Source organism: Arvicanthis niloticus, chromosome X (genome assembly GCF_011762505.2).
Source record: "Arvicanthis niloticus isolate mArvNil1 chromosome X, mArvNil1.pat.X, whole genome shotgun sequence".
Classification (NCBI taxonomy): Eukaryota; Metazoa; Chordata; class Mammalia; order Rodentia; family Muridae; genus Arvicanthis; species Arvicanthis niloticus.
The window spans coordinates 54,570,163-54,596,748 of NC_047679.1; the positions used below are offsets into that span (position 1 = coordinate 54,570,163).

Consider the following 26,586-nt stretch of genomic DNA (forward strand, 5'->3'; position numbering starts at 1 on the left):
CTATCAGATCAGCCATTATCAGAGAAGCTTCCTCTTTCAGTAGATGCCAGCTAACAGAGAGACCCCAAACTGGACCACATGCAGAGAGCAAGAGACCTCGAAACACTCAGTTCTAAATGATGTCTTCATCAAAACCCTTCTCAGGGTTCAGGGAGCTATGAGGAACAGGCAGAGCAGATAAATGACTCCAAGGAAACTTCTTCTAGATACAACAGGACTGATGCATATATGGACTCACAGAGACTGTGACAGCATGCACAGGGCCTGCACAGGTTCAAGCTGGACAGAGTCCCAATACTGAGATGGGGAAGTTTTCATGGGCTCTCACCCATAACCAAGATGCTATTTGCAACTGACACCCACTTGCAAAGGAAAATTAGTTTTATTAATGGAGTCTCACTGGGGATATTAACCAATTTCAGGGTAGGTCCTATTACAAGCAATACAAGCAATAGATAGTTAACACAAAATGAACTCAATACATTTGTAAACTTTTTGCCTCAATGCTTTGGGCATTGTATATTGTACTGGTCTTTTGCTTGTATACTACATTTCCAGTTTTGTGGGGTTTTTTGGGGGGGTGTTGTTAGTGTGTGTGTGTACATGCAAAAATGTGCATTTTGGTGTTTTCTCTTGCTATTTTTATGTATGCATGTTCTTTTCAAAAGTTTATTTGACATTTGTTTGCCTATGAGGGGTGAGGGAAGGATATGGAGTTTGGAGGAATCTGGAAGGAGTTGAGGGAGGGGAACCATGATCAGAATATATTGTATAAATAAATTTTAAAATAAAAACTTGTCCTTGTAAGCTCACATATTTGAACACTTGGTTCCTAGTTGGTGGTGCTTTTTGGAAAAGCTATGAAATCTTCTATCTTGGTGATTTAAGGAAAACATTAAACTTTAAACTATGCAGTAATAAAAGCTATGATTTACAAAGTAAAACACCATCCAAAATTGTGTGTGTGTGTGTGTGTGTGTGTGTGTGTGTGTGTGTGTTAATTCACAAGTAGATTATGAACTTATGGGGTAAATTATATTGCTATACATATTTTATGGAAATAAATGCACTAAAATGTTAAATAATATGCCCAATAATCTATTCACTAATAAGGGGTCAACTAACATAACTTTACAACAGTATAAACTGTATTTCATCATTCTACTTTTCTAATATTAAATGATACTTACCAGCATTTGTGGTTCAACAGAATTATTATCCATCTTCCCAATTTCATAGCTTTGGCTAGCCATTAAAAAAGAAAAATGTGTGTAAGTATACATTCACACTAAGCATTATATATTGCTAAGAAGATAAATCAAATTAAACCAAAAGGACTGGTGACAAGATAGATTAAGTGGTTAAAAGTGCTTTTCTTGACTTGAATTTGATCCCCAAAATCCCTACGAAATAAAGGCACATATATTTGAATGCTTAATTCCTTCAAAGTAGTGCCACTCCCTGATGACTAAGCATTCAAATATATGTGCCTATGGGGGCCATTCAAACCACCATAAAAGCATAGGCTATGACATTCATATGCATAAGGGTGACGGCCTAGAAAGATGGTAGAAAAAAGCATCCCTTTGTTTGTTTCTTGACTGTGAATGTAGTGTTTCCAATTGCTTCAAGTTCCTGCTACTTTCATTCTCCCACCCATGATTGATAGTACTTCTAAACAGAAAGCCAGATAAACTACCTGAAGTTGCTTTTGTCAGTGTTTTAATCACAGTGACAGGAAAAGAAACTGAGACAACTCTCCTATACCTTTCTTGCTGGCCCCTTTCCTCCCCAGAGAGTCCTCCTTACTACTATCATGTTAAGGAATTACATTACCATTTCTTTTTCAACCTTCCCCTGCCCCTCTTCTCTCACTGGTCTCTTTTTATTTTCACTCACTCCCATACATGTATACATGCATACACATACACAAATTTAAATCTAGACTTTGTGTATGACAGAGAACATGAGGTTTCTGAGTCTCATTTATTTAGCATAATAGTGACCTCCAGCTCCATGCATATTCCTACAAATACTATGGATTTATGTTTTTTTCTTTTTGACAAACTAAAATTCCATTGTGTTTATGTACCTTAATTTTTTTTTATCCATTCATCTCTTGGAGGGCATTGAGATTAGTTTCTTAGCTATTGAAATTAATGCTATTGTAAGTATGGATGTGTATGTATCTTCACAGGAAGTTAATTTAGAATTCTTCAGGTACAGCCCTGAGTGGACTAGCTGAATTGTGTAATAGTTTCAATTTTTTATTTTTTTAGGAACTTTAAGACTGATTTCAAAAGTGGCTGTGTGTGTTTACATTCTCACCAATAATGTATAAAGATTCCTCTTTCGTCACAACATTGCTAGCATTTGTTGTCTTTAGAAATCATTCTTATTGTGTATATGTAAGTAAGTATTGTATTTGAAGATGTGTACATGACACAGTTTATGTGAAGGTCAAAGGTTAACTTTGTAGAGTTGAGTCTATCCTTCCACCATGTATTTTGGGGATCAAATTCAAGTCATGAGGCTTTTTAAGGAAAGCACTTTTACCAATTAAGCTATCTTGCTTGCCACCAGTCCTTTTGATTTAATTTGATTTATGTTACATCTTTCTTTATGATCACCAGACTAACTAGGATAAAATGAGATACACTTTCAAGCAATTTTAATTTGAATTTCTCTCATGGTTAGAGATGTCAAACACATTTTCGGGTATTTATTGGACCTTTGTATTTATTTTGAAAATTTTTTTCTTTAAACTTTGTATGTTCAAACTTTTATTAGCACATATGATTAAACATAGTAATAGATTTTACAAATATATTTCCAGTCATCCATACCATATGCTCTGACCATATTCACTCTCCTAAATCCTCCCCTTACTTTCTCTCCCCTCCCCCATCCTTTTCACTTTCTGAAATCATCCTCCTTTCATCCCTATTTCATATTCTACACACACATGTGCAGTCACACACACCCTTAGAGGTCCACTGTGACATTTGTCATCTTGAGTCTATGTTGTTTCACTTAACATGACAATCTCTACTTACATCTATTTTCCTGCAACTGTCATTTCATTTTCCTTTATGGCTAAATAAAACTCCATCATGTATGCTTGTTCAGTTCATTAGCCCATTTTTAAATTTTAATTTTTGATGTTTAATTTTTGCATTTCTTTATACATTCTAGATATTAATCCCCTGTGTGGCATATTTGTGTGACAAGGCCTTTTTCCCCATTGTTTTCCTCTTCAGCTTGGTGGCACTACTTTGAAGGGATTAAGAGGTGTAGCCTTGTTGGGGTAGGTGTGGCCTGTTGAAGGTACTGTCATTCTGGCAGGGTGAACTTTGAGGTTTCAGAAGCTCAAACCAGGCCTAGTGGTTTTTTACCTCCTGCTGCCTGCAGAATAGGAGGTAAAACTCTCAGGTTCTTCTCTAAAATCTTGTCTGCCTACATGCCACCATGCACCCTGCCATGATGACAATAGACTAAACATCTGAAATTGTAAGCAAACCCCAATTAAATGCTTTCTTTCATAAGAGTTACAGTGACCATGGTATCTCTTAGAACACTAAGACAGCTCTCAAGAGTGTAATGATAAAATATGGTTATACCAGTGAATTTGAAGTCACTGATGATCACAAGACTGAGAAAATTACTGTGAACTTCACAGGCAGCTTCACCAATGGTGGAATGATCAGCTCTAGATGTGATGTGCCCTAGATACATGGCAGAAAAAAAGTTTGCTCCTATCCCAGTCTGGTTTCATTGTACTGAAAACCTCAGTGAGCAACATGAACCATTATGATCAAAATGAACATATATGTAGAATAAAAAACTCTTAGACTTTTAAAAGAGATGTAAAAATGCAAATAAAAAGTCTCTGGGGCTGGAGAGATGGCTCAGCATTTGTGAGGACCCAGGTTCAATTCCTAGCATCCACAAGACACTGACATAAATACAAGCAAAACACAAATTCACATAAAATATAAGTAAAAATTGTTTTTTTTTTTTTTAAAAAGCTGCACTGGAGGTTAAAGACAGAGGAATTAAAGCATATTAATCTTCAGATTGCTTTCCCTGTTTAATTGGACCAGAATTCCTGGCCCAGAGAGCAGTCCCACCCAAAACAAAGATGGGTCTTTCTACCTAAATTAATGTACAGGCATGATTAGAGGCCCATCTCCTTAAAACTATAGTTCTTATCAAGTAAAAAAATTAACACTAACCATCACAGAAAATGGGGTAGGGAAGTAAGGAAAAGAAATGAGTAAGTACAAAGTGTGGGGAGCCGACAGAAGGCGGCTATCATCCGTGCAGCCATCTTGAGCCATATACCCTGACAAGAGACTTAATTACAACAGCCTACAACCACTGAGCACACTCTGATAATATCTTGTTTTAGATACCCAGGATCTTCCCTTGGGTGTGTGAGACTTAAAAGGTGTGATTTAGAGCCGAGACTTAAGGGCATGACTTAAGGTGTGATTTAGAGATAAGACCTAAGGGCGTGACTTAAGGATATGACTTAGAAGCGTGGCTTAGAAGTGAGACATATAAAAGGTGAGAGGCAGACAGAAGAAATTATTATTAAGTATTAGACACTTGGAAGGGAGCTTGGAAAGAAGCTTGAAACTTGGAGGCACTAGGGACTAGGAACTAGGGACTAGGAACTCAAGACTTAGCACTTGGAGAGAAGAAGAGAGACTGAAGAACAAACAGGATTGAATCACGCTCTGTCTGGTCTCCATTCTTCAGTCCATCCTCACTCTCTCTCTCTTGCTGAACCCCAACCAGAAGAGCAGAGCAGATTGGGACAGTTTGGGCTCTAACAACTTAGCCCCCAAAGCTTTTGGCAGTGTGGGTTCCAACACTGACAGAGCAGTCCACGACATTTTGGCCTCCAAGCGTGGGGCAATTTGGGTCTCAACATTTTTGGCACCCAACATAGGACAGCAAGAATGAGAGACCTAGTGAGGGACATTACTGGAAGAAAGATCTGCTGAAAATTCAGAAGTGAAACAATGGTGATCACCGTGGGAATCTGCACGTTGAGAATGGTAAGTCATGTTAATGAAAATAGGGCAAGAAATAAGTCAGCCTGAACTCAACTCTCTGTTTTTATTTTGCTGTTCGCTGCTCACATGTGTTAATTGTCTGCTTTTGTTTCGTTGTTTGAATGCTATCTTTCATGTTCAAAATAAAAAGAAACATATTTATCCGAAATTAGGATCTAAAATACAACCAAAGGTTGATGACGATTTGTCAGAGCCAGATTGTGCTAACTTAGAGGAAGAGGCAGCCGAACATTATGACCCTGAATGGCCCTCTTCCTGAAGACCCCCTCCCTATGCGCCTCCACCTCCAAGTGCTCCCCCAATGGACATGGTGGTTACAGAGCCCATAAGGGAGTTACAGGAAAAATATCTGTTCTTAAACAACAAATAGAGTTACAAAAAGAGTATCAGGACTTAATTAATCAGCTACAAAAATTAAAGACAGGGAAGATGTCTCAAGAGGTAAAATGCGAAAATCCCCCAGCTCCTTGCGTTCCTCAACCCGGAGTCCAAAGGCAGTCCCTATCACCTAGCTTAAGATTAGCCACAGATCATCCAGAGAAGGGAGACACTCAGGCTTTCTCTGTGTCAGAGACCAGAGACGATCAAGGGGTTGCTTGGAGACATCACACAAGGTTTAATTTTCAAATTATTAAAGAATTAAAAAATGCAGTATCACAATATGGTGCTACTGCTCACTTTACTCTTGCAATTTTAGAGTCTGCCACAGAGGAGTGGCTGACTCCTGGTGATTGGAAAATGTTAGTGAGAGCAGTTCTTAGCAGTGGTGACTATCTTATTTGGAAATCAGAGTATCATGAGAATTGTAAAGAAACAGCTAGGAGAAACATTCAGGCAGGCAATGGTTGGTCCTTTGATGCCTTAGTAGGAGGGCAATTTGCTTCTAGTGATACCAGATGCAATATGATTCAGGCTTATTTGCTCAAATTCAAAACACAGCCATGAAGGCTTGGCATAAACTCCTGGTAAAGGGAGACTCTGGTACATCCTTATCAGCAGTCAGACAAGGACCTGATAAACAATTTTCTGATTTTGTTCATCGATTAATGACAACAGCAAGGAGGATTTTTGGTAATGCAGAGGCAGGTGTAGATTATGTGAAACAGCTTGCATATGAAAGTGCCAATCCTGCTTGCCAAGCGGCCATTAGACCCTACAGGAAAAAGACAGACCTTACAGGGTATATCAGACTCTGTTCTGACATAGGTCCCTCCTACCAATAGGGCTTAGCTATAGCGGCTGCCATGCAAGGACAATCAGTAAGAAATTTTTTGGCTAGTAGAAACCAAAGGGTCTGTTTTAAATGTGGCAAGCCTAGACACTTTGCAAGAGATTGCAAGGCAGAAAATGAGTTAACCCAGAGACAGCCCAGAAAACAGCCTGGGCTCTGCCCACTTTGCAAATGTGGAAGGCATTGGGCTAGTGAATGTAGGTCCAGAAAAAAATTTAAAAGGGGGAATGGTATCCTACCAAGGGATCCCCCAGAAATATCCGTCATCACATGCTCTTTATTTTAAATTTTTTAACTTTGGATTCTGAAGGAAAATCCACTGCAGATAGATTCTGGCATCCTTGTGGGGAGCCGACAGAAGGTGGCTATCATCCTTGTAGCCATCTTGAGCCATATACCCTGACAAGAGATTTGATTACATTAGCCTACAACAGCTGAGCACACTCTGATAACATCTTGTTTTAGATACCCAGGATCTTCCCATGGGTGTGTGAGACTTAAAGGTGTGATTTAAAGCTGAGATTTAAGGGCGTGACTTAGAGATCAGATTTAGAGACAAGGCCTAAGGGCATGACTTAAAGGTGTGACTTAGAGACCTGGCTTAGAAGTGAGACATATAAAAGGAGAGAGGCAGACAGAGAGTTCAGTACAACTTGGAACTAGGAATTAGGTTAGAGAGTACAACTTAGAGTACAACTTGGAACTAGGAATTAGGTTAGAGAGTACAATTTGGAGTAGGAATTAGGCATTGAGGAAGAAGACACTTGGACTAGAGAACTCTGAAGAATTATTAGGCATTAGGTATTAGGCATTTGGAAGGGAGCTTGGAAAGAAGCTTGGAACTTGGAGGCACTAGGCACTAGGAACTATGAACTAGGGACTAGGAACTCAAGACTTGGGACTTGGACTAGGAAGAGAGACTGAAGAATAAACGGGATTGAATCACACTCTGTCTGGTCTCCATTCATCGAATCTGTCCTCACTCTCTCTCTCTCTTCCTGAACCCCGACCCACAGACCTGAGCAGCTTGGGGCAGGGAGGGTTCTAACAATTTAGCCCCCAAGGCTTTGGCAGTGTGGGTTCCAACATTGACAGAATGGTCCGAGACATTTTGGCCCCCAAACGTGGGTTAATGCAATTCTCAACATTTCTGGCCCCCAAGCATGGGGCAGCTCGGGCCGCAACACATCCTGATACCAAAAAGAATTTTGCAACAGTCCTTTGGAAAGACCCATTAACTGGAATCTGGAATGGGTCAGATCCAGTGCTTATCTGGGGAAGAGGTTCTTTCTGCTTATATTCCTAAACTGCAGATGCTACACGCTGGCTGCCAGAGAGACTGATTATACAAATAGACAATTATAACAAACCCAGGGAGGTGAAACCCCCTGAGAAGAGTGCTTTTTCTTTGCTGGAAACATGATGATATTTCTCAATTGCCTTCAAACTGGAACTGATCAACCAGCATATCTGACTTGGGAAGTCCTCAATGTGGAAGGAGACAGGAGTTCAAACAAAGATCAGGAGTTCAAGGCTACCCTTCACTATATAGTTTTATTGTATTATTTAATTTCTTTATATTTAATAGCCACCATGTGTTACATGACACCATGTTTTAAAAAAATGAAACAAAAACAAAGGAGAGATATTTTATAGTAAGTACATGCCACAAAAGTACCTGAAAGAAAATCTGACAAAAGGGAAGGGAAAAGTATATTACTCAATAATAATTGAGATCTTCAATGCTCTTCTTTCAATAGTGGATAGAAATAAGTATAATTTACAACATATACAGGACACTTAACAGCACTATAAACTTATTAAACTCAAAAAGCAATTTGTAGCACAGACCACCATCATTCTGCTTAAATGAACATAGAAGGTAAGTCAGAACAGATTATGTGCCAGCTACACAAAATCACATTAGATTTAAGAGACTGTAAACATAAAATATATTTTCAGCATGAAATTATGTTTAAGATCAACTAACTATAAAAGGAAAATTTGTCAATTAGTAAAAGTAAAACTTAAACAATATACAAATGAAAAACCAGTGGTTCAATTAATAAAATTAGAAGAGAAATTAGAAAAATACCTTGAGTTGATTAGAAAATAAACATAAAATAACAAAACTTATGGGATACAGCTACAGCAATGCCTTCAGGAAAAACATATAGATAAAAACCCCAGTGCTTAAAAGGAATAGAGGTATCAAATCAACATTAAAAAAAAACCTATCCAAGGACAAGGGAGAAAGAGAAGCATAAGGTTAAGGTAAATACAGAAGAAATAATGAAGATTAGCATAGAAATGAAATAAAAACTGAAAAACAATGAAGATAATTAAGAAACCCAAAATCCGGTGCTTTCAAAAGATCAAATACGTGGGGCAAAGCCGTCAACATTATTGAAAAGAAAATGAACAGGAAGTTTTGAATTATTAAAATCAGGAATGAAGGAACAGACAGTATTGACTCTTGGAGAAAGATTATCCCTAGAAAATTGAAGCTCTAATACCTGAGCTGTGCACCCAGAACAAATATCTTACTCTGGGAACATTTCTATTTCCTGATCTATGCAGAATTGAAGTTGTCTGGATCATTCATTTTCAAACATTTTATAAGCAAGCAAAGATTTTTCAAAAATCTTACAAGAAAATACCAAGTAAGAAAATAGTTTAAAGTATAACTTGGAAAATGTGCTTTCCCAGCAGGACCCAAGAGCTCTACAGAAAACTGTTTCTAAATTCCTAAAACTAGACAATTCACAAGATTTCTTCTACCTCTAAATTAATGTGTATATTAAATTCTATTCTGTTTAAATTATTGCACAATTTGTTTCCACTAGATGGTGCTAATATGCTTCATTTTCTATTAAAAATCAGTTTATAAATAGCTATTTTTAAACTTAAGAATTTGTCATAGTACATACATAAATCTTTAATATTGTCAACACATTTTCCATTTTTTTCTTGAGAATTCATACATGCATACAATATACTTTGATCATAATCACCCCTTACAGTTTTCCAGATCCTTCTCCCATATCTCCTTCCCAAACTTCACATTTTCTCCTTTTGTATGTGTGTGTGTGTGTGTGTGTGTGTGTGTGTGTGTGTGTTTATGCATATTAATTGTTAGGTCTCTGTTTTTTACTTTTCAACCATCCTTAGTAGCAGTTATTTTGCCACCATCCCAGCCCTTCCTCTGTCCTATGCTCCCATCTTCTTCCCCACCTAAAACCTCCATACCATTATTCCCCTTCCTCTCTTCATATAACTTATGTTCTACTATATCCCTTTCCAAATTATACTGAATGAGCTAACATAAACCCAGAAAGGCAAACACTGCATGATATCTCCCACAGCATCAAATTATTTTTTATTTGCATTTTATTGACTATTTTATTTATTTACATTTCAAATGTTAGCCCCTTTTCCAGTTTCCCCTCCTGCTTCCATGAAGGTGCTCCCTCATCTACCCACCCACTCCCACCTCATTTCCCTACACTGGGGCATCGAGCCTTCACAGGACCAAGGGCCTCCTCCCATTGATGCCAGACAAGGCCATCCTCTGCTACATATGCAGCTGGAGCCATGGGTCCCTCCATGTCTACTCATTGGTTGGTTGTTTAGTCCCTGGGCGCTTTAAGGGATCTAGTTGGTTGATAGTGTTGTTCTTCCTATGGGGTTGCAAACCCCTTCAGCTCCTTCAGTCCTTCTCTAACTCCTCCATTGGGGACCCCATGCTTAGTCCAATGGCTAGCTACAAGCATCCACCTCTGTATTTGCCAGGCTCTGGCAGAGCCTCCCAGGAGACAGCTATATCAGGTTTCTGTCAGCTTGCACTTCTTGGCATCCACAATAGTATCTGGGTTTTGTGACTGTATATGGGATGGATCCCAACTTGGGGATGTCTCTGGATGGCCTTTCCCCAGTCTCTGTTCCATGCTTTGTCTCCATATTTGCTCCCTTGAGTATTTTGTTACTCCTTCTAAGTAGGACTGAAGCACCCACACTTGGTCTTCCTTCTTCTTGAACTTCATGTGGTCTGTGAATTGTATCTTGGGTATTCTGAGTTATGTGGGCTTATATTCACTAATCAGTGAATATATACCATGTATGTTCTTTTGTGACTGGGTTACTTCACTCAGGAAGGTATTTTCTAGTTCCAGCTATTTGCCTAAGAATTTCATGAAGTCAAATCTTTAGATTTGTGTATTTAATGTGGAGTACCAGTAATGAGCCAGAAAACTAGAAAGGCACTACTAGGGGAGAAAGTTAACTTGTAAAAATACTATTGGACCACTTATGTAATCCTCACTACACACATATGATATAATTGACATTGTACTTATTTTTTCAAGCTAAGACATTGTGGCACAAAATAATAGGATGAGTCAAAGTCAGTTGACCACTAGGAGGATTTTTTTCTGACATATTTGCAATTTCTCCCAGACCACACTGTGTGTGTGTGTGTGTGTGTGTGTGTGTGTGTGTGTGTGTCTTTAATATATATTAATTCTCAATAACTTGGTTAAAAACAGAAAATTTAAAAATTAACATTAATAAACACTTAAAACTACATAAATTTTATTTGTACCCATATTAGTGAACTACTAAATTTTTGCATACAACACATTTGTATTTTGTATTTTACTTACTTTTTATAATAAGGACCCTAGTATCTCTGGTGGAATACATTTCATTTTTTTTCCAGTAATGCTGAAACTCAAACTTAGGGCCTTAGGCATGCATGGCAAGCTCTCTACTATTAAGCCATGCATCCAGCCCTTCTACCATATATAACAACAGTAAAGTACAAGAAATGATAAATAAAAACATCTCAAATTTAAAGAATGTACATATAGTAGCTATTTTTAAAACCATCATGGAAACTACATAATTTTGATTCACTAAACCTGAGTACTATAAATTTTTAAATCAGCAATATAATTCTTGGTATTTTGCTTTAAAGTAATTTTATATAAAATGATCTTAATCTTTGACATCTCATTTTTAATTTCCACAAGTGAAATTATTCATTCATTCATTTATTCATTCATTCATTCAGCTAGTGTTTGAGAAAGGCCATATACTGTACCAAAACTGTGATGGAATGGAACTCATTATGTAGCCCAAGCTTACCTCAAACTTATGTCAGGGGTAAGATTCTGCACAGAGCCTTACCAACCTAAGACAGAAGTGCATTGCTTTTCATAATGCATATTCCATGACAGATAAGGAAGGCATACTTCTCAGAATGACCTAAGAAAGGCTCAGTCTTGTTAATGAAATAAAAAAAGGTGGAGAGGTGTAGAGCCTTTGGAGCAGCTTGGCAAGAAGCTCACATGGGCCTAGGACAAGGAAATGGGCTGCTTGGCAGGAATATGACATTGGCCAAGGACAAGGAAGTAGGCTACAGGCAGGAATCTGACATTAGACTAGAACAAAGAAGTAATTTCAGGTAGGAATCTAAATCTTAGGCTACAACAGAGAAGTAATCTCAGACAGGAATCTAAATATTAGACTAGAACAAAGAGGCAATTTCAGACAAGAATCTAAATTTTAGGCTAGAACAAGGAAGTAGGCCTCAGACATGTAAATGACCTTGGGCTAGGATAGAATAGTAGGCTCAGATGCTTTGGTCATCCTGATAAACCTTTAGACTTTAGAAACAGTGATCACAGGAATGTTCACTTAATTGGGTTTTATGCTCTGTTTTTCCTTTGACTATTTGTACTTATTGTATTGCTTGCTCCTCGACTATTTGCATCTAATGTATTGCTAGACACTCAACCTAGAACTGACCTTAATACATGCATGTAATCAAAATGGCATAAAAGTATAAAGGAAGAGGGAGTATAGAATAGGGGGTTCTAGGGAAGGGGAATGGGGAAAGAGGATGACATCAGTATTATAAATAAATAAAATATCCAATAAAAAATAAAAAATAAAGAAAACTTATGTCAGTTCCCTTGCCTCAGCCTCCCAAATCCTGGTATCAGAAGTATAAGACAGTCCTTCCGTTCTGGGCCAGAGCACTGAGCAGATCTTGGGCGGCAGCTCTGTCCCCAATCTCAAAGAACCTAGAGGAAGCAGCGCTCCCAGGTGCTCTCTAACCCAGGCAGTATCTTAGGTAAGCAGACAGCAACACCTGCCCCACACAGGGAGTAACTGGAACCCACTAGGACCCAGGAAGTCATTCCTGGCCAGAAGCACTGGTACTTTCCTGTCTGTACCTGAGCACTGAGCAGATTTTGGGCCCCAGCTCTTACCGCAGTAGTAACATCCACCCCACACAGTTCTGATACAACCAAAATAATAGGAAAGACAGGCTCCAGTCAGGGACAGGGCAGGTAGCACTAAGGAGATAAAGATGGCAAAAGGCAAGCGCAAGAATATAAGCATCAGCAACCCAGGGTACTTGGCATCATTAGAACCTAGTTCTCTCACACTAGAAAATCCTGAATTCCCCCATATTACTAGGAAAGCAAGATTCAGATTTAAAATCACTTCTAATGGTTATGATAGAAGACTTTAAGAAGGACATAAATAACACTCTCAGAGAATTTGAGGAGAACACAGGTAAACAGGTAGAAGCCCTTAAAGAGGAAACACAAAAATCCCTTTAAGAATTACAAGAGAACACAACCAAACAGGTGAAGGAATTGAACAAAACCATCTAGGACATAAAAATGGAAGTAGAAACAATCAAGAAATCACAAAGGGAGACTACCCTGGAGATAGAAAACCTAGGAAAGAAATCAGGAGTCATAGACACAAGCATCACCAACAGAATAAATAGATAGAAGAGAGAATCTCAGGTGCAGAAGATACCATAGAAAATATTGACACAACTGTCAAAGAAAATGCAAAATGCAAAAAGTTCTTAACACGAAATATCCAGGAAATCCAGGACACAATGAGGAGACCAAACCTAAGGATAACAGGTATAGATGAGAGTGACGATTCCCAACTTAAAGGGCCAATAAATATCTTCAACAAAATTATAGAAGAAAACTTCCCTAATCTAAAGAATGAGATGCCCATAAACACACAAGAAACCTATAGAACACCAAATAGACTAGACCAGAAGAGAAATACCTCCTGTCACATAATAATCAAAACACCAAGTGCACAAAACAAAGAAAGAATATTAAATTCAGTAAGGGAAAAAGGCCAAGTAACATATAAAGGCAGACCTATTAGAATTACACCAGACTTCTCACCAGATACTATAAAAGCTAGAAGATGCTGGACAGATGTCATACAGACCCTAAGAGAACACAAATGCCAGCCCAGGCTACTATACCTAGCAAAACTCTCAATTACCATAGAGGGAGAAACCAAGATATTCCACGACAAAACCAAATTTACACAATATCTTTCCACACACCCAGCATTACAAAGTATAATAGCAGGAAAGCTCCAATACAAGGGGGGAAATTATACCCTAGAAAGAGCAAGAAAGTAACCCTCTTTCAACAAATCCAAAAGAAGATAGTCAGAAAAAGATAACTTCACCTCTAATAAAAAAATAACAGGAAGCAACAATCACTGTTCAATATCTCTTAACATCAATGGACTCAATTCCCCAATTAAAAGACAGGCTAATTGACTGGATACATAAACAGGACCCAGCATTTGCTGCATACAGGAAACCCACCTCAGTGACAAAGACAGACTCTACCTTAGAGTAAAAGGCTGGAAAACAATTTTTCAAGCAAATGGTCCTAAGAAACAAGCTGGAGTAGCCATTCTAAAATCTCCAGCCCAAAAACACAAAGGGAGGGAATCATGGCCCCACCTATATAGGTAGTTGAGGGTGGCCTTGCCAGGCATCAATGGAAGTGTTGGGGAATTTCAAGAACAGGGAGGCGGGAATGAGAGGATGGTGGGATCACACCCTCATAGTAATTGGAGGAGGGGGGATAGGGTAAGGGGTTAAGCATCAGTGGAAGTGGAGGGCTTTGGTGCCTGAAAGTTTGGATTCCCTAGTGTTGGGGAATTTGAGAGCAGGGAGGCGAAAATGGATGGTAGTAGGAGCACACCCTCATAGAAACTCCAAGAATTATTTAGGTTAGACATGACTGAGGCAGGCTGCCACAAAACTAGATTCCAGAATTCAAACAAAAAATTATCTTGATACTAAAATTTGTTTTGAGAATTGTATATTGCTGAATACATAGCCTTGGTGTATCTACTCATCAGGCAAGCTGAGCACACCTGCTCGAACCTCTGATGTCCTGGAATTCCAAATGGATGCAGTGAAGACAGCATCAGAGGCTTCTCAATTTACTCTCCCCCCGCCCCTCTTCTAATATCTCAATGCCCATACTCAGCTTGAAGAAGTTAATGAAGAGTCGGCACCGATATTCCCTGGGCTTGGGGACTGAGGTGGTTAATATTGGGCTGTCTTTCTAGGGAAAAGTAGTGGTTTTGTTGGAACAGGGAGGATTAGCTAGGATTTATTGCATAGCTATAACCTACTGGTAGAAATATGTACAATTGTTTATTAAGATGAAGTTATAATTTCTTAAATGGTACAAAATTTACTTCGATTTCAAATTTAAGGTTTTCATTGGTACATGCTTCTTATTGATATAAAAGTGAGATGAATATTGTTACTCTCATAGGCATTGTGCCTGTATAACACATTTAGAAATACAAGGCTTAGACCCAGTCCTTCTTTAACTTTTTTAACTGATTTGAGATGGTTAGACTGTGAGTTAAGGGCCTATAGCAAATTCATGGCTTTGAGTTTATTGTTAGGGTGTTTTCTATATTTTATTTAGAAATGGCTGAGAGGAGTTAACAGACAACAGTCCAGATTACCTTACATGAATAGTTGGTTTTCAAAACATCAGAAGTCCACAGAATTGATGTTACAAACATTTCTGTATTAATGTTCATTTTGATTAGAGACCTGTCTGCTCCTGACAGCTTCCTGTCTTGGATTCTAAGAAGAAATTGAGCATCTTTGGAGTTATTCCAATTGTGGTGAGACAGCCACTAGGCAAGAATTGCCTCTTTCCATCTACAGACAAATTACTGTCCAGAAAAGGACACACTTGCAGAATAGTCGATTGATTATATCTGCCAAGACAGAGTTATCAGCCCTTAATAATTCTGCATCACTAGGTCTGTCAGATGATCCTGGGCCAGAAGGTGGAAGAACAGATGCTCCAACGTTTTGTAGTAGAGGGAGTGTCCAGGTGTTCAGCGGTCTCTATAAATTGGCTAAGTTTTAGAAGCTATGCTTTGTGCTTCCCATAATTTCAGTTAACTCAGTCATTCTGGATTTCTGACATGGTTGAAAACTTATAGTCTCATAGCCAATCCTGGCTATTTACTTTGAGAGAAAAGATTTGAGAGGATGGTTTTCAGCTGACATTCATTCTAAAGCCAAGAAAAAAGCTAGGTTCAGAACTCAGTCTTTTAGTTAGGAAAGATGACAGAGGTTCTGCTTAGTCAACAAAGTGATGGACTGGGTATTAGGTCTATCTTGCACCTTACTGACACAAATTGGTATAGTTATTCTCCAATTGTATTTTGAGAGAAAAGTTTTTTCTTAAACAGGAAGGGTGATATATAGGAGGAGCTAAGGTGGGAAAAGTACGGAGAGGAAGAGGAGTAAGGAGAGGAGGAGAGGAGGAGCTAGGTAATGAGAGAGAGAAAGAGAGGGGGGAGGGACATGGAATCAGAAGTTCACATGTCTCTGCCAGTCAGAGATAGTTGATATATCTAGGCTGGGTATTAGGTTACACTTCTGATTGATATTGAGCATTACCAAACTTATAAAGCCTTTGGTTAACATTTTAAAAATTGTATAAAAGCAAAAAGGAGAAGGGGGCATGGGATAGGGGTTATCTAAGGAGGGGAAATGGGGAAAAGGGATGGCATCTGAAATTTAAATAAAATATCCAATGGAAAAAATTTTTTTAAAAAGAAGTATAAGATACCATGCATGATTCACAAACTGCTTTTTTTAAAGTTATGTGTATGACAGACAGAGTCAACTAAGCAGCACTCACTAGTAACATTTTATTTATATTCCATTGGCAGTTTCCCAAAAATAATTATTTAAGCATCTTTTACATTTAAAAGACGTCAAAGGCAACAATGAATATATGGAGGTCAGAGAACAACTTGTAGGAGTTTGTTGTTCTCTCCTTCTACCATGTAGGTTCTGGGGATGGAACTCAGGTTATCAGGCTTGGTGGCAAGTGCCTTTACCCACTGAGCCATATAACTGCTTGTCTCCTAAATAGCTTAAATATGCCAATTAATATACATATACAAATAAATTTAAAAGATGTTTAAATAACAATTTTGAAAAGCTGCCAAAAGAATATAAGTAAAACATTAATAGTCAGTACCTATGATACTGTAGTGTAGAAAATTAACTTTCCATATTATGTAATATATATATGCAACTGCTATAATGAGCAAAAAATAACTTATTTAATAAAGCAAAAAACATGGAAACTTTATTTGACTATACCAGGGGAAATAGTAATTGGTAGAGTAAAATAAAATACTCTCCCAGATTTTATTTGACATAACTAGAAAACTGAAGGTTTTTTTCTTGAGTCCAAAACTATAGACCCACACTTGAAGTCTGTCCCCTGTGAGTATGTACTCACTTCTCTAGACTCCAGAAATATCCTAGTGACAGCCACATCCCTGAAGTAAAGACTTATATCCTACTCTTACAGCCTCAGGCTGCAGACAATATCTTAGCATGATGCTGGCTCCTGTAAGCCTGGGTTGCAGAGAAGCCTATATCATACCAAGCTCTAAGCAACTTTCTATTAATTTAAACTCTAGACACATCCCAGCTGGCTATCCCATATTCAGACGTCAAGCCTACTCCAGCTCCAAGTTGGCCCACATGATATGAGGTTCCAGTGAATTCAATATGTAAATTTATTTCATTGGAACCTGATACTTACTTAAGTTCTCACACAAAAAACAAGCAGTAGTCTGGTCACTGCAGACAAAGATATTGAATGTTCAGATAGCAAAGCATGGTTATAAGAACAAAGAATAATGAAAGAAACATAGAACAAATTAAAGAACTAGTCAACAACTCTAAATAAATGAAAATTTACTATAAAGAAATTTCTAAATATTAGCCTTTTAAAAGTCTCAGTGACAGGACTGGAGAGATGGCTCAATGGTTAAGTGCACTGGTTACTCTTCCAGAGGTCCTGAGTTCAATTCCCAGCAACTACATGGTGGCTCACAACTATCTGCAGTGTAATCTGATGCCCTCTTCTGGTATGTCTGAAGACAGCTACAGTATACCCATATAAATAAAATAAATAAAGCTGTTTTTAAAAATGAAGAAGAGCCTGAGAAAAAGGAGGTTCAGTGACAGATCCAAATTGGGATCCAGCTCAAGGGGAGGCTCCAAGGCCTGACACTATTACTGATGCTATGAAGTGCTTATAGACAGGAGCATAGCATTGCTGCCCTCCAAAAGGCCCAACAAACAGCTGAAAGACTATGATGCAGATGCTTACACCCAACCAATGGACAGAAGCTGGGGACCCCTGGGTTTGAATTAGGGAAAAGCTGGAAGTAGCTGAGAAGGAGAGTGACCCCATAGGAAGACCAGCACTCTCAACTAACCTGAACCCCTGAGATCTCTCAGACACTGAGCCACCAACCAGACAGCATACACGAGCTGATATGAGGCCCCCAACATATATACAGCAGAGGACTGACTGGCCTCAGTGAGAGAAGAAGCACATAACCCTCAAAGAGACTTGAAGCCCCAAGTAGTGGGCAGAGGACTGACTGGTCTGGCCTCAGTGAAAGAAGAAAGCACATAACCCTCAAAGAGACTTGAGGCCCCAAGTAGTGGGGAGGCCTGGTAGGGTGGGGTGGGGGTAGAACATCCTCTTGGAGATGGGGGAGAAGGTATGGAATGGGAAACAGTCAGAGGGAAGACCTGGAGCAAGATAATGACTAGATGTAAAAAAAATTAAAGAATAAAAAAAAAATTTTAATCTCAGTATTGTCAACCAAGAACCCCTAAAACATTAGAATGCTTGAGAGTATTTACCTCAGTATTCTTATGACATTATATTGAATAACTATCAAATTTTGATTTTATTCAGTAAATTTTGTTTAAAATGTTTAGCATTCTGTATGCTAAATTTTCTTCAATGAAGATGCATTTTCTTTAGTAATTATAAAATGTGTTTAAATCTTAAATAAAGTATTCCATTATATGATAGTGTCTCCATAAAGAAATTAAAAAGTTCTCATACCAGTAATTTGAAAGCACACCTGAAAGCTCTAGAAAAAAAAAAAAAAGAAGCAAACACACTGAAGAGTAGTAGAAGGCAGGAAATAATAAAACTCAGGGCTGAAATCAATCAATTACAAAGAAAAACAATACAAAGAATCAACTAAACCAAGAGTTGGTTCTTTTGAGAAAATCAACACGATAAACAAACCCTTAGCCAAACTAACCAAAAGACAGAAACACAGTTTCCAAATTGACAAAATCAGAAATGAATAGGGAGACATAACCAATGAACATTGAGGGAATTCAAAGAATCATTAAGCCTTACTTCAAAAGCCTGTACCCCTCAAAATTAGAAAATCTAAATGAAATGAACAATTTTCTAGCCAAAAAATTTCTAAGACAAATTTCTAAGAATACTTACCAAGTTAAATCAAGATCAGGTAAACTATTTAACCAGCCCTATAACCCCTAAGGAAACAAAAGGAGCCATTAGAAGTCTCCCAAAGAAAAAATAAAAAGCAGCCCAGGGCCAGATGGTTTTAGCACACAATTTTACCACACTTACAAAGAAGACCTGATACCAATATTCTTCAAACTATTCCACAAAATAGAAACAGAAAGAACACTGTCAAACTCTATGAGGCCACAGTCACTCTGATACCTAAATCACACAAAGACTCAACAAAGAAAGAGAATTTCAGACCAATTTCCTTTATGAACATTGATTCAAAAATACTCAGTAAAGTACTCGCAAACTGAATCCAAGAACACATAAAAAACATCATCCACCATAATCAAGGAGGCAGGGATAGTTCAATATACAAAAATCCATCAATGTAATTGTCTTTGGGTTTCCATTGCTGTGAAGTGACACCATGACCAAGGCAACTCTAACCAAGAAAGTGGAAGATCTATATGACAAGAACTTCAAGTCTCTGAAGAAAGAAATTAAAGAAACTATCAGAAGATAGAAATATTTCCCATATTCATGGATGAGTAGGATTAAGATATTGAAAATAGCAATCTACAGATTCAATGAACTTCTCATCAAAATTCCATCAGAATTCCAATGAATTCTCATCAAAATCTTTTACATATTTTTTTTGTTTTTTTTTTTTTGAGACAGGGTTTCTCTGTGTAACCCTGGCTGTCCTGGAACTCACTCTGTAGACCAGGCTGGCCTCGATCTCAGAAGAAATCCGCCTGCCTCCTAAGTGCTGGGATTAAAGGCGGGCGCCACCACTGCCTGGCTTACATATCTTGAAAGAGCAATTCTCAACTCATATGGAAAAAGAAAAAACCTAGGATAGCCAAAATGATCACGAATGATAAAAGAACTTCAGAAGGAATCACCATCCCTGACCTTAAGCTGTACTACAGAGCATGGTAAAACTACGTAGTATTGGCATTAAAATAAACATAATCATCAATGGAATAGAAATGAAGACACAGAAATAAACCCACATACCTATGGACACTTGATTTTTACCAAAGGAAAAAATGGTGCGGATCTAATTAAATAGCTGCATGTAGAAGAAATGCAAATAGATCCCTGTATTAAAAAAAGTAAAGTCCAAGTGGATCAAAGACCTCAATATAAAACCAGAAACACTAAATCTAATAGAACAGAAAGTGGGGAATAGCCTTGAACTAACTGGTACAGGAGACAACTTCCCAAACAGAATACCAAATGGCTCAGGCACTAAGATCAACAATTTAAATGGAACCTCATGAAACTGAAAAGTTTCTGTAAGGCAAAGGACAATGTCATCAGGACAAAATAGCAGCCTACAGTTTGGGAAAGAATCTTCACTAACCCTACATTTGACAGAGGGCTAATATCCAAAATTTAGAAAGAACTCAAGAAGTTAGACACCAACAACTCAAATAACCCAATCAAAAAATGAGGTACATAGCTTAACACAGAATTCTTAATAGAGGAAGCTCAAAAGACCAACAAACACTTAAAGAAGTGTTCAAAGTCCTTAATCATCAGGGAAATGCAAATCAAAATGACTCCGAGATTCCATCTTACACCTGTCAGAATGGCTAAGATAAAATTAGTAACTCAAGTGATAGCACATGCTGTCAAGGAAGTGGAGCAAGAAGAACATTCCTCCATTGCTGGTGGGAGTGCAAACTTGTACGACCACTCTGAAAATCAATCTGATGTTTTTTCAGAAAACTAGGAATAGTTCTACCTCAAGACACAGCTATACAATTTCTAGGCACATACTCAAAAGGTGCCCCACTATACCATAGGAACACTTGCTCAACTTTGTTCATAGCAGATTTCCAGAAAATGGAAACAACCTAGATATCCCATAACTGAAGAATAGATAAAGAAAATGTGATTCAGCTACACAATGGAAAAATATTAAGCTCTCAAAAAAAGATATCATGAATTTTTCAGGCAAATGGATGGAACTTGAGAATAACATCCTGAGTGGGGTAACTCAGACATAAAAGGACATACATGGTATGTACTTACTTATAAGTGGATTATTAGCCATAAAATACAGGATACCCATGCTGCACTCCATAGACCCAAAGAAGCTAAACAAGAAGGTCCACTTAGCAGTGAGTGCATACCATGTGTGTTCTTTTGTGACTGAGTTACCTCACTCACGATGATATTTTCTAGTTCCATCCATTTGCCTAAGAATTAAGGACGAAAGCACCTACATTTTGGTCTTCCTTCTTACTGAGCTTCATGTGGTCTGTGAGTTGTATCTTGGGTATTCCAAGCATTTGGGCTAATCTCCAATTATCAGTGAGTGCATACCATGTGTGTTCTTTTGTGATTGGGTTACCTCACTCAGGATGATATTTTCTAGTTCCATCCATTTACCTAAGAATTTCTCAAATTCATTGTTTTTAATACCTTAGTAATACTCCATTGTGTAAATGTACCACATTATGTTGTATCCATTCCTCTGTTGAAGGACATCTGGGTTCTTTCCAGCTTCTGGCTGTTATAAATAAGGCTGCTATGAACATAGTGGAGCATGTGTCCTTGTTATATGTTGGAGCATCTACTGGATATATGCCCAGGAGTGGTATAGCTACTACTGTGGATGCCAAGAAGTGCATGCTGACAGGAGCCTGATATAGCTGTCTCCTGAGAGGCTCTGCCAGAGCCTGACAAATACAAAGGTGGATTCTTGCAGCCAACCATTGGACTGAGCATGGGGTCCCTAATGGAAGAGTTAGAGAAAGGAATGAAGCTGAAAGGATTTGCAACCCATAGGAAGAACAGCAATAATCAACCAACCAGATCCCTTAAAGCTCCCAGGGACTAAACAACCAACCAACCGAGGAATACACATGGAGGGACCCATGGCTCCAGCTGCATATGTAGCAGAGGATGGCCTTGTCTGGCATCAATGGGAGGAGAGGCCATTGGTCCTGTGAAGGCTCAATGCCCCAGTGTAGGGAAATGTCAGGGCGGGGAGGTGGGAGTGGGTGGGTGGTTGGGGGAACATCCTCATAGAAGGGGAAGAGGGATGGGATAGGGAAATTGTGGGGGGGAGGGGACCAGGAAATGGGATAACATTTGAAATGTAAATAAAGAAAATATCCAATTTTTTTAAAAAAGTCAAACATTGAGATCGAAAAATGTATAGTAATAAAGAGATTTTCTTTTAAAAATTTTTAATTAAAAATAATTTTATAATACAATAATATATCATATATATTTAATATATAACATTATATCATTTATATGTATATAATATGTGATATATTATTTTAAATTTTTAATTATTTTTATTTGAAATAATTAATTAAAATTAGTTTTCATATATTAAATATGATAATATATAAATATTTATATATTATAAAATATTACATACAAATTATATATAAATATTTTTTATATATTGAGACAGAAAGATTCCTAGTTCAATGCAGGCTTTGGCTCCATACTTATTTAAAAGAAGAAAGTAATAATGTGCCAGGTATGGTGGTATATACCTGTAACATGACACTTGTAACATAACATAAGCTCAAGAAAGAAGATCTCAATTTCGAAACCATTCTAAACTACATAGTGACAGTAAAAGTCAGCCTGGGCTACATAAAGTGATCTTATCTTCAAACAAACCAACAAACAAAAAAGTCTTCCCTAAAAATTTCCTAAATTGAAGTTGGTAGAAGGAAGGAAGTAACAAAGATCAGAGTAGAAATAAACGAAAGAGAATACAAAACTAATTTAGATCAACAAAAAGTTGGTTGTAAAAAAAAGATAAAAATCAATTTGCTTTTACCTAAACAAAAAAAGAAGAGACCACTCAAATGATAACATAACAAATTAAAGAAGAAACATTATAAGTGTTGCCACAAAAATAAAATGCATCATGAGATCACTTTGAACAATTACATACTAAAGTGGTTTGCATATGCTTAGCCCAGGGAGTGGCACTATTAGGAGGTGTAGCCTTGTCCAAGAAAGTGTGTCATTGTGGATGTGGTCAATGAGACCCTCCTCCTAAACACATAGGAGCCAGTCTTTCCTAGCAACCTTCAAATGAAGATGTAGAACTCCTTCACCACCATGCTTCCCGCCTTGATAGTGGACTGAACCTCTGAACCTGTAAGTCAGCCCCAATTAAATGATGTCCCTTATAAGAGTTTTCTTTTCTTGATCATGGTGTCTGTTCACAGCAGTAAAACCATAACTAAGACACATACCAACAAGTTGCTCAATCTACAAGAAATGGTTAAAGCTTAGACACATTCAATCTGCCTGCATTGAATTGTGGTGAAATAGAAAATATAAGCACAGTAAGGAGAGTGGATCAGTGATAAAAATACTCTATTAATGAAAACCTCAGAATATTCAGTTTTCACTGCTCAATCTTAATTTTTTTTTTGAAAATACTGCTCAAACTCTTCCAAAAACCAGAAAAAGATAAGATACATCCAATTCTTTTTCTAAGGCTGATATCACCATGATACCAAAGCCAGACAAGGAAATTACAAAATAACAAAATGGATGGAGGTAAAAGAAGAAAGGAAAAAGGAGAGGAAGAGGAGAAGACAGAAAAAGTAAAAGAAATGGTTGCAAGTCAATAAACTGGATAAACACAAGTACAAAGCAATTCAGTTAGTATAGAAGACAGATAGGAACTCCTATGTTTACAATAGCCAAGACATGGAAATAACTCAACTCCATCGACAGGAGAACAGATAAAGCAAATGTCACACACACACGCACACGCACACACGCACACACGCACACACGCGCACACGCACACACGCGCACACACGCACACACGCACACACGCACACACACGATAGGATGTATAAAAAAGAAGGAAATCCATTTCCCACACCGATACACATGAAGACATTATGCTAAGTTGCTAAGTAAAATAAGCCAAGCACAAATACTTTAATTTCTCACTTAGATGTAGATTCAAAAACAGTAAAACAGGAAACAAATAATTGAATGATAGATAATTATCAGAGGATGGGGGAGATGGGGAGATATTGTTCAGAAGGCATAAAGTTTCACTTATTTGGATGACTAAATTCTCAAGGTTTAATTTACAGCTTGGTAACTAAACATTGGTAAATTGCTTTTTATATGTGAAATTTGTTGGGAGATAATCTTAAATGTTCTAAGTAGGAAACAGAAGATATCAATGTGAGTACATACAATTGCTAACAAGCTGGGTTATGGTAATAATTTCACAATATCATGTACATGTAAAATATCACTTTAGTTCTGATAAATTAGCATTTGTATTAAAATGATTATTTTTGAAAAGTGGACAGGTAAGATCCTGTGAGCAACTGTCTTACAAAAGACACAATTTCAGAGATTGTTAATGCACGTAACTGTCTTCAGAAGATTCAAGGAAGTCAGCCAAATACTCATGAAGACAATGTCTGGAAAATTCCTACTGCTAAGAATGGATCCACGGCAGCACTCATCTACCAACCTGCTATTCAGGCCAGCATTGCTTGTGACTTGTTGGAGTGGTATGGGGCAGATGCCTTACACTGTAAGGCATCTACCTTGATGTTATGTTTGTCAGGCTATGAGGTATCACGCCTGACATTTTCTGTGACATTGGTCACATGCATGACATAAGTGCCTGACGCTAATCTCTTGACATAGAAATGTAAAAATTCTACAGTGCTCAATCCAAATCCCTATAACTATGAATAAGGCATCTGATTTACCATAGCAAGAGGGAGGGGTTGGAGGACTGGTGAAGTGCCTTTGTGGAGTCCTAGAAGTTATGCTGAATAACACACCAATTACCAAATTGGGACAAACTTGGACTTAGATTTCACTCTAATACTGATAGTGGTAACACACCAACATCAGGGAGCTTAAATGTAGTATATCTAGTGCTGAAATAGTGGAAGTTACCATCAACTCAGAGGAAATAGATGATTTAGAAGTTCTGAAAAAATATACACAAAGTCAGTTTACATAATTTCAAAGCTCAGATGATGCCACACAAATATAAGTTTCCAGGAAACCAAGATCCTACCCCTAAAGGTGAGGATAGCACACTAAAACATGACTAGATAGTAACCAGTATGGACAAACTCTAGAATGGATAATTTAAAACAGATAATTTAAGGAAACCTACTAAGCTCCAAAAGGAAGGAAAGGGGGAGGGAGGAAGGTACAGAAGGAGGGAGGGAGGAGAGGGGAGGAAAAGAAAAAAGAATAGGAAAAGAGAAAGAAGTAATCAAATCATATGCAAGGAAAATTACCTAGAAAACACACTGACCTGCCTGCAAGGGTGTTTCTGGAAATAATTAACAGGATAGACCTACATTCAAAATGGATGGCACCTCCAGTGGGTAATTTTGGTTACTCATGCAAACCTGAGTAGCAGAAACTGCTTTCCCTGGTAAGCCCCTCCCCTGAGGAGCTCCAATGGCCAGACCCTGCCCCCAAGACTTCCCTAACAGTTATAGGCTACTCCCAACCCTGAGACAGGACAATGGCCAGAACCCCCAAGACCCATCCTACAGGAAAAAAAATCCTACTAATTCCTGAGTTTGCCCCAGGATCAAGCCATATAATTCCTTGAATCCCAGGCCACCTTGGAAAGCTCCCCCTCTCAACCCCTCTCAACCCTATATAAACCTTGCTCTCTGCCCAGTTCTCTGCTGCTTCTCTCGCAAGTAGAGGTAGCCACCTTCCTGTGTTTTTCTCTCCCAATAAATCTGTGTGAGGTTTGCTGTGCAGTGTGACTTGGCTTCCAACTGCCAGAATACCTTTCCATATGAGCTGCAATACCTACAGGTAGCCCAGATGTAAAGAGGTTCATGGAAAGATTAGTATGTGCACACCTTCCTTTCCTTCTTTCTGATCTGGCTGCTGCTAAGATACACCTCTCATATCAGACTCCATCTTCTTTAGCCATCCAGCATGGACCCAACAGCTGCAACACTAGGGACCTTTCAGGTTTCCAGCAACAGATTGGGACTGTGAAGGTACTCAACTTATTGGACTCATAGTTACTGGGATCTTTGCCTCCCTAGTATGCAGACTGCTGCTGTTTGACTACATAGCCCCCTATCTTTTAAGCTAGCCTAATACATTCCCTTTAATAATATATAACATTCTATTGATTCTGTTCCTCTAGGGAACTCTACCTAATAAAGGTTTTATTATTAAGAATGGTTACTAAGAAACAGAATTGTTAAGGACAAATTTCTCTAAAGGTTTTGGTGGTTTCTAGAGATGGCTTTCTAATTCTATTAAAGCAAATGTTAATAAAGACTTTCCTGCTAATTTGGAGAGGATGGATAATACATAGAGTAAACTGTTAAGAGATCTATGCACTATAAATAGATTTGCTATCCTATTCATTACTTATGAAGAGCAAGAGATTTATTGGCTCTACATATGAGACTTTCAAACATTTCATTCAATACTCACAGTAATACATTTTGCTTGGAAGGAAAAATGGCCACATCAGGTTACATACTGATTCTTTAGTAGTGGACAAATGGTTTGTTGTATGATTGGGGAC

General features: G+C 38.0%; 1 protein-coding gene across 1 annotated transcript in view; it reads right to left on the reverse strand.

Annotated features, from left to right (window-relative positions):
• Tex11 (testis expressed 11) overlaps nt 1-26,586 on the reverse strand; it is a 245,179-nt gene that overhangs the window by 149,793 nt on the left and 68,800 nt on the right. The window contains exon 9 of the mRNA XM_034486384.2: nt 1,191-1,245. Coding sequence (XP_034342275.1) covers nt 1,191-1,245 — 55 coding nt within the window. The remainder of the gene's footprint in view (nt 1-1,190; nt 1,246-26,586) is intronic.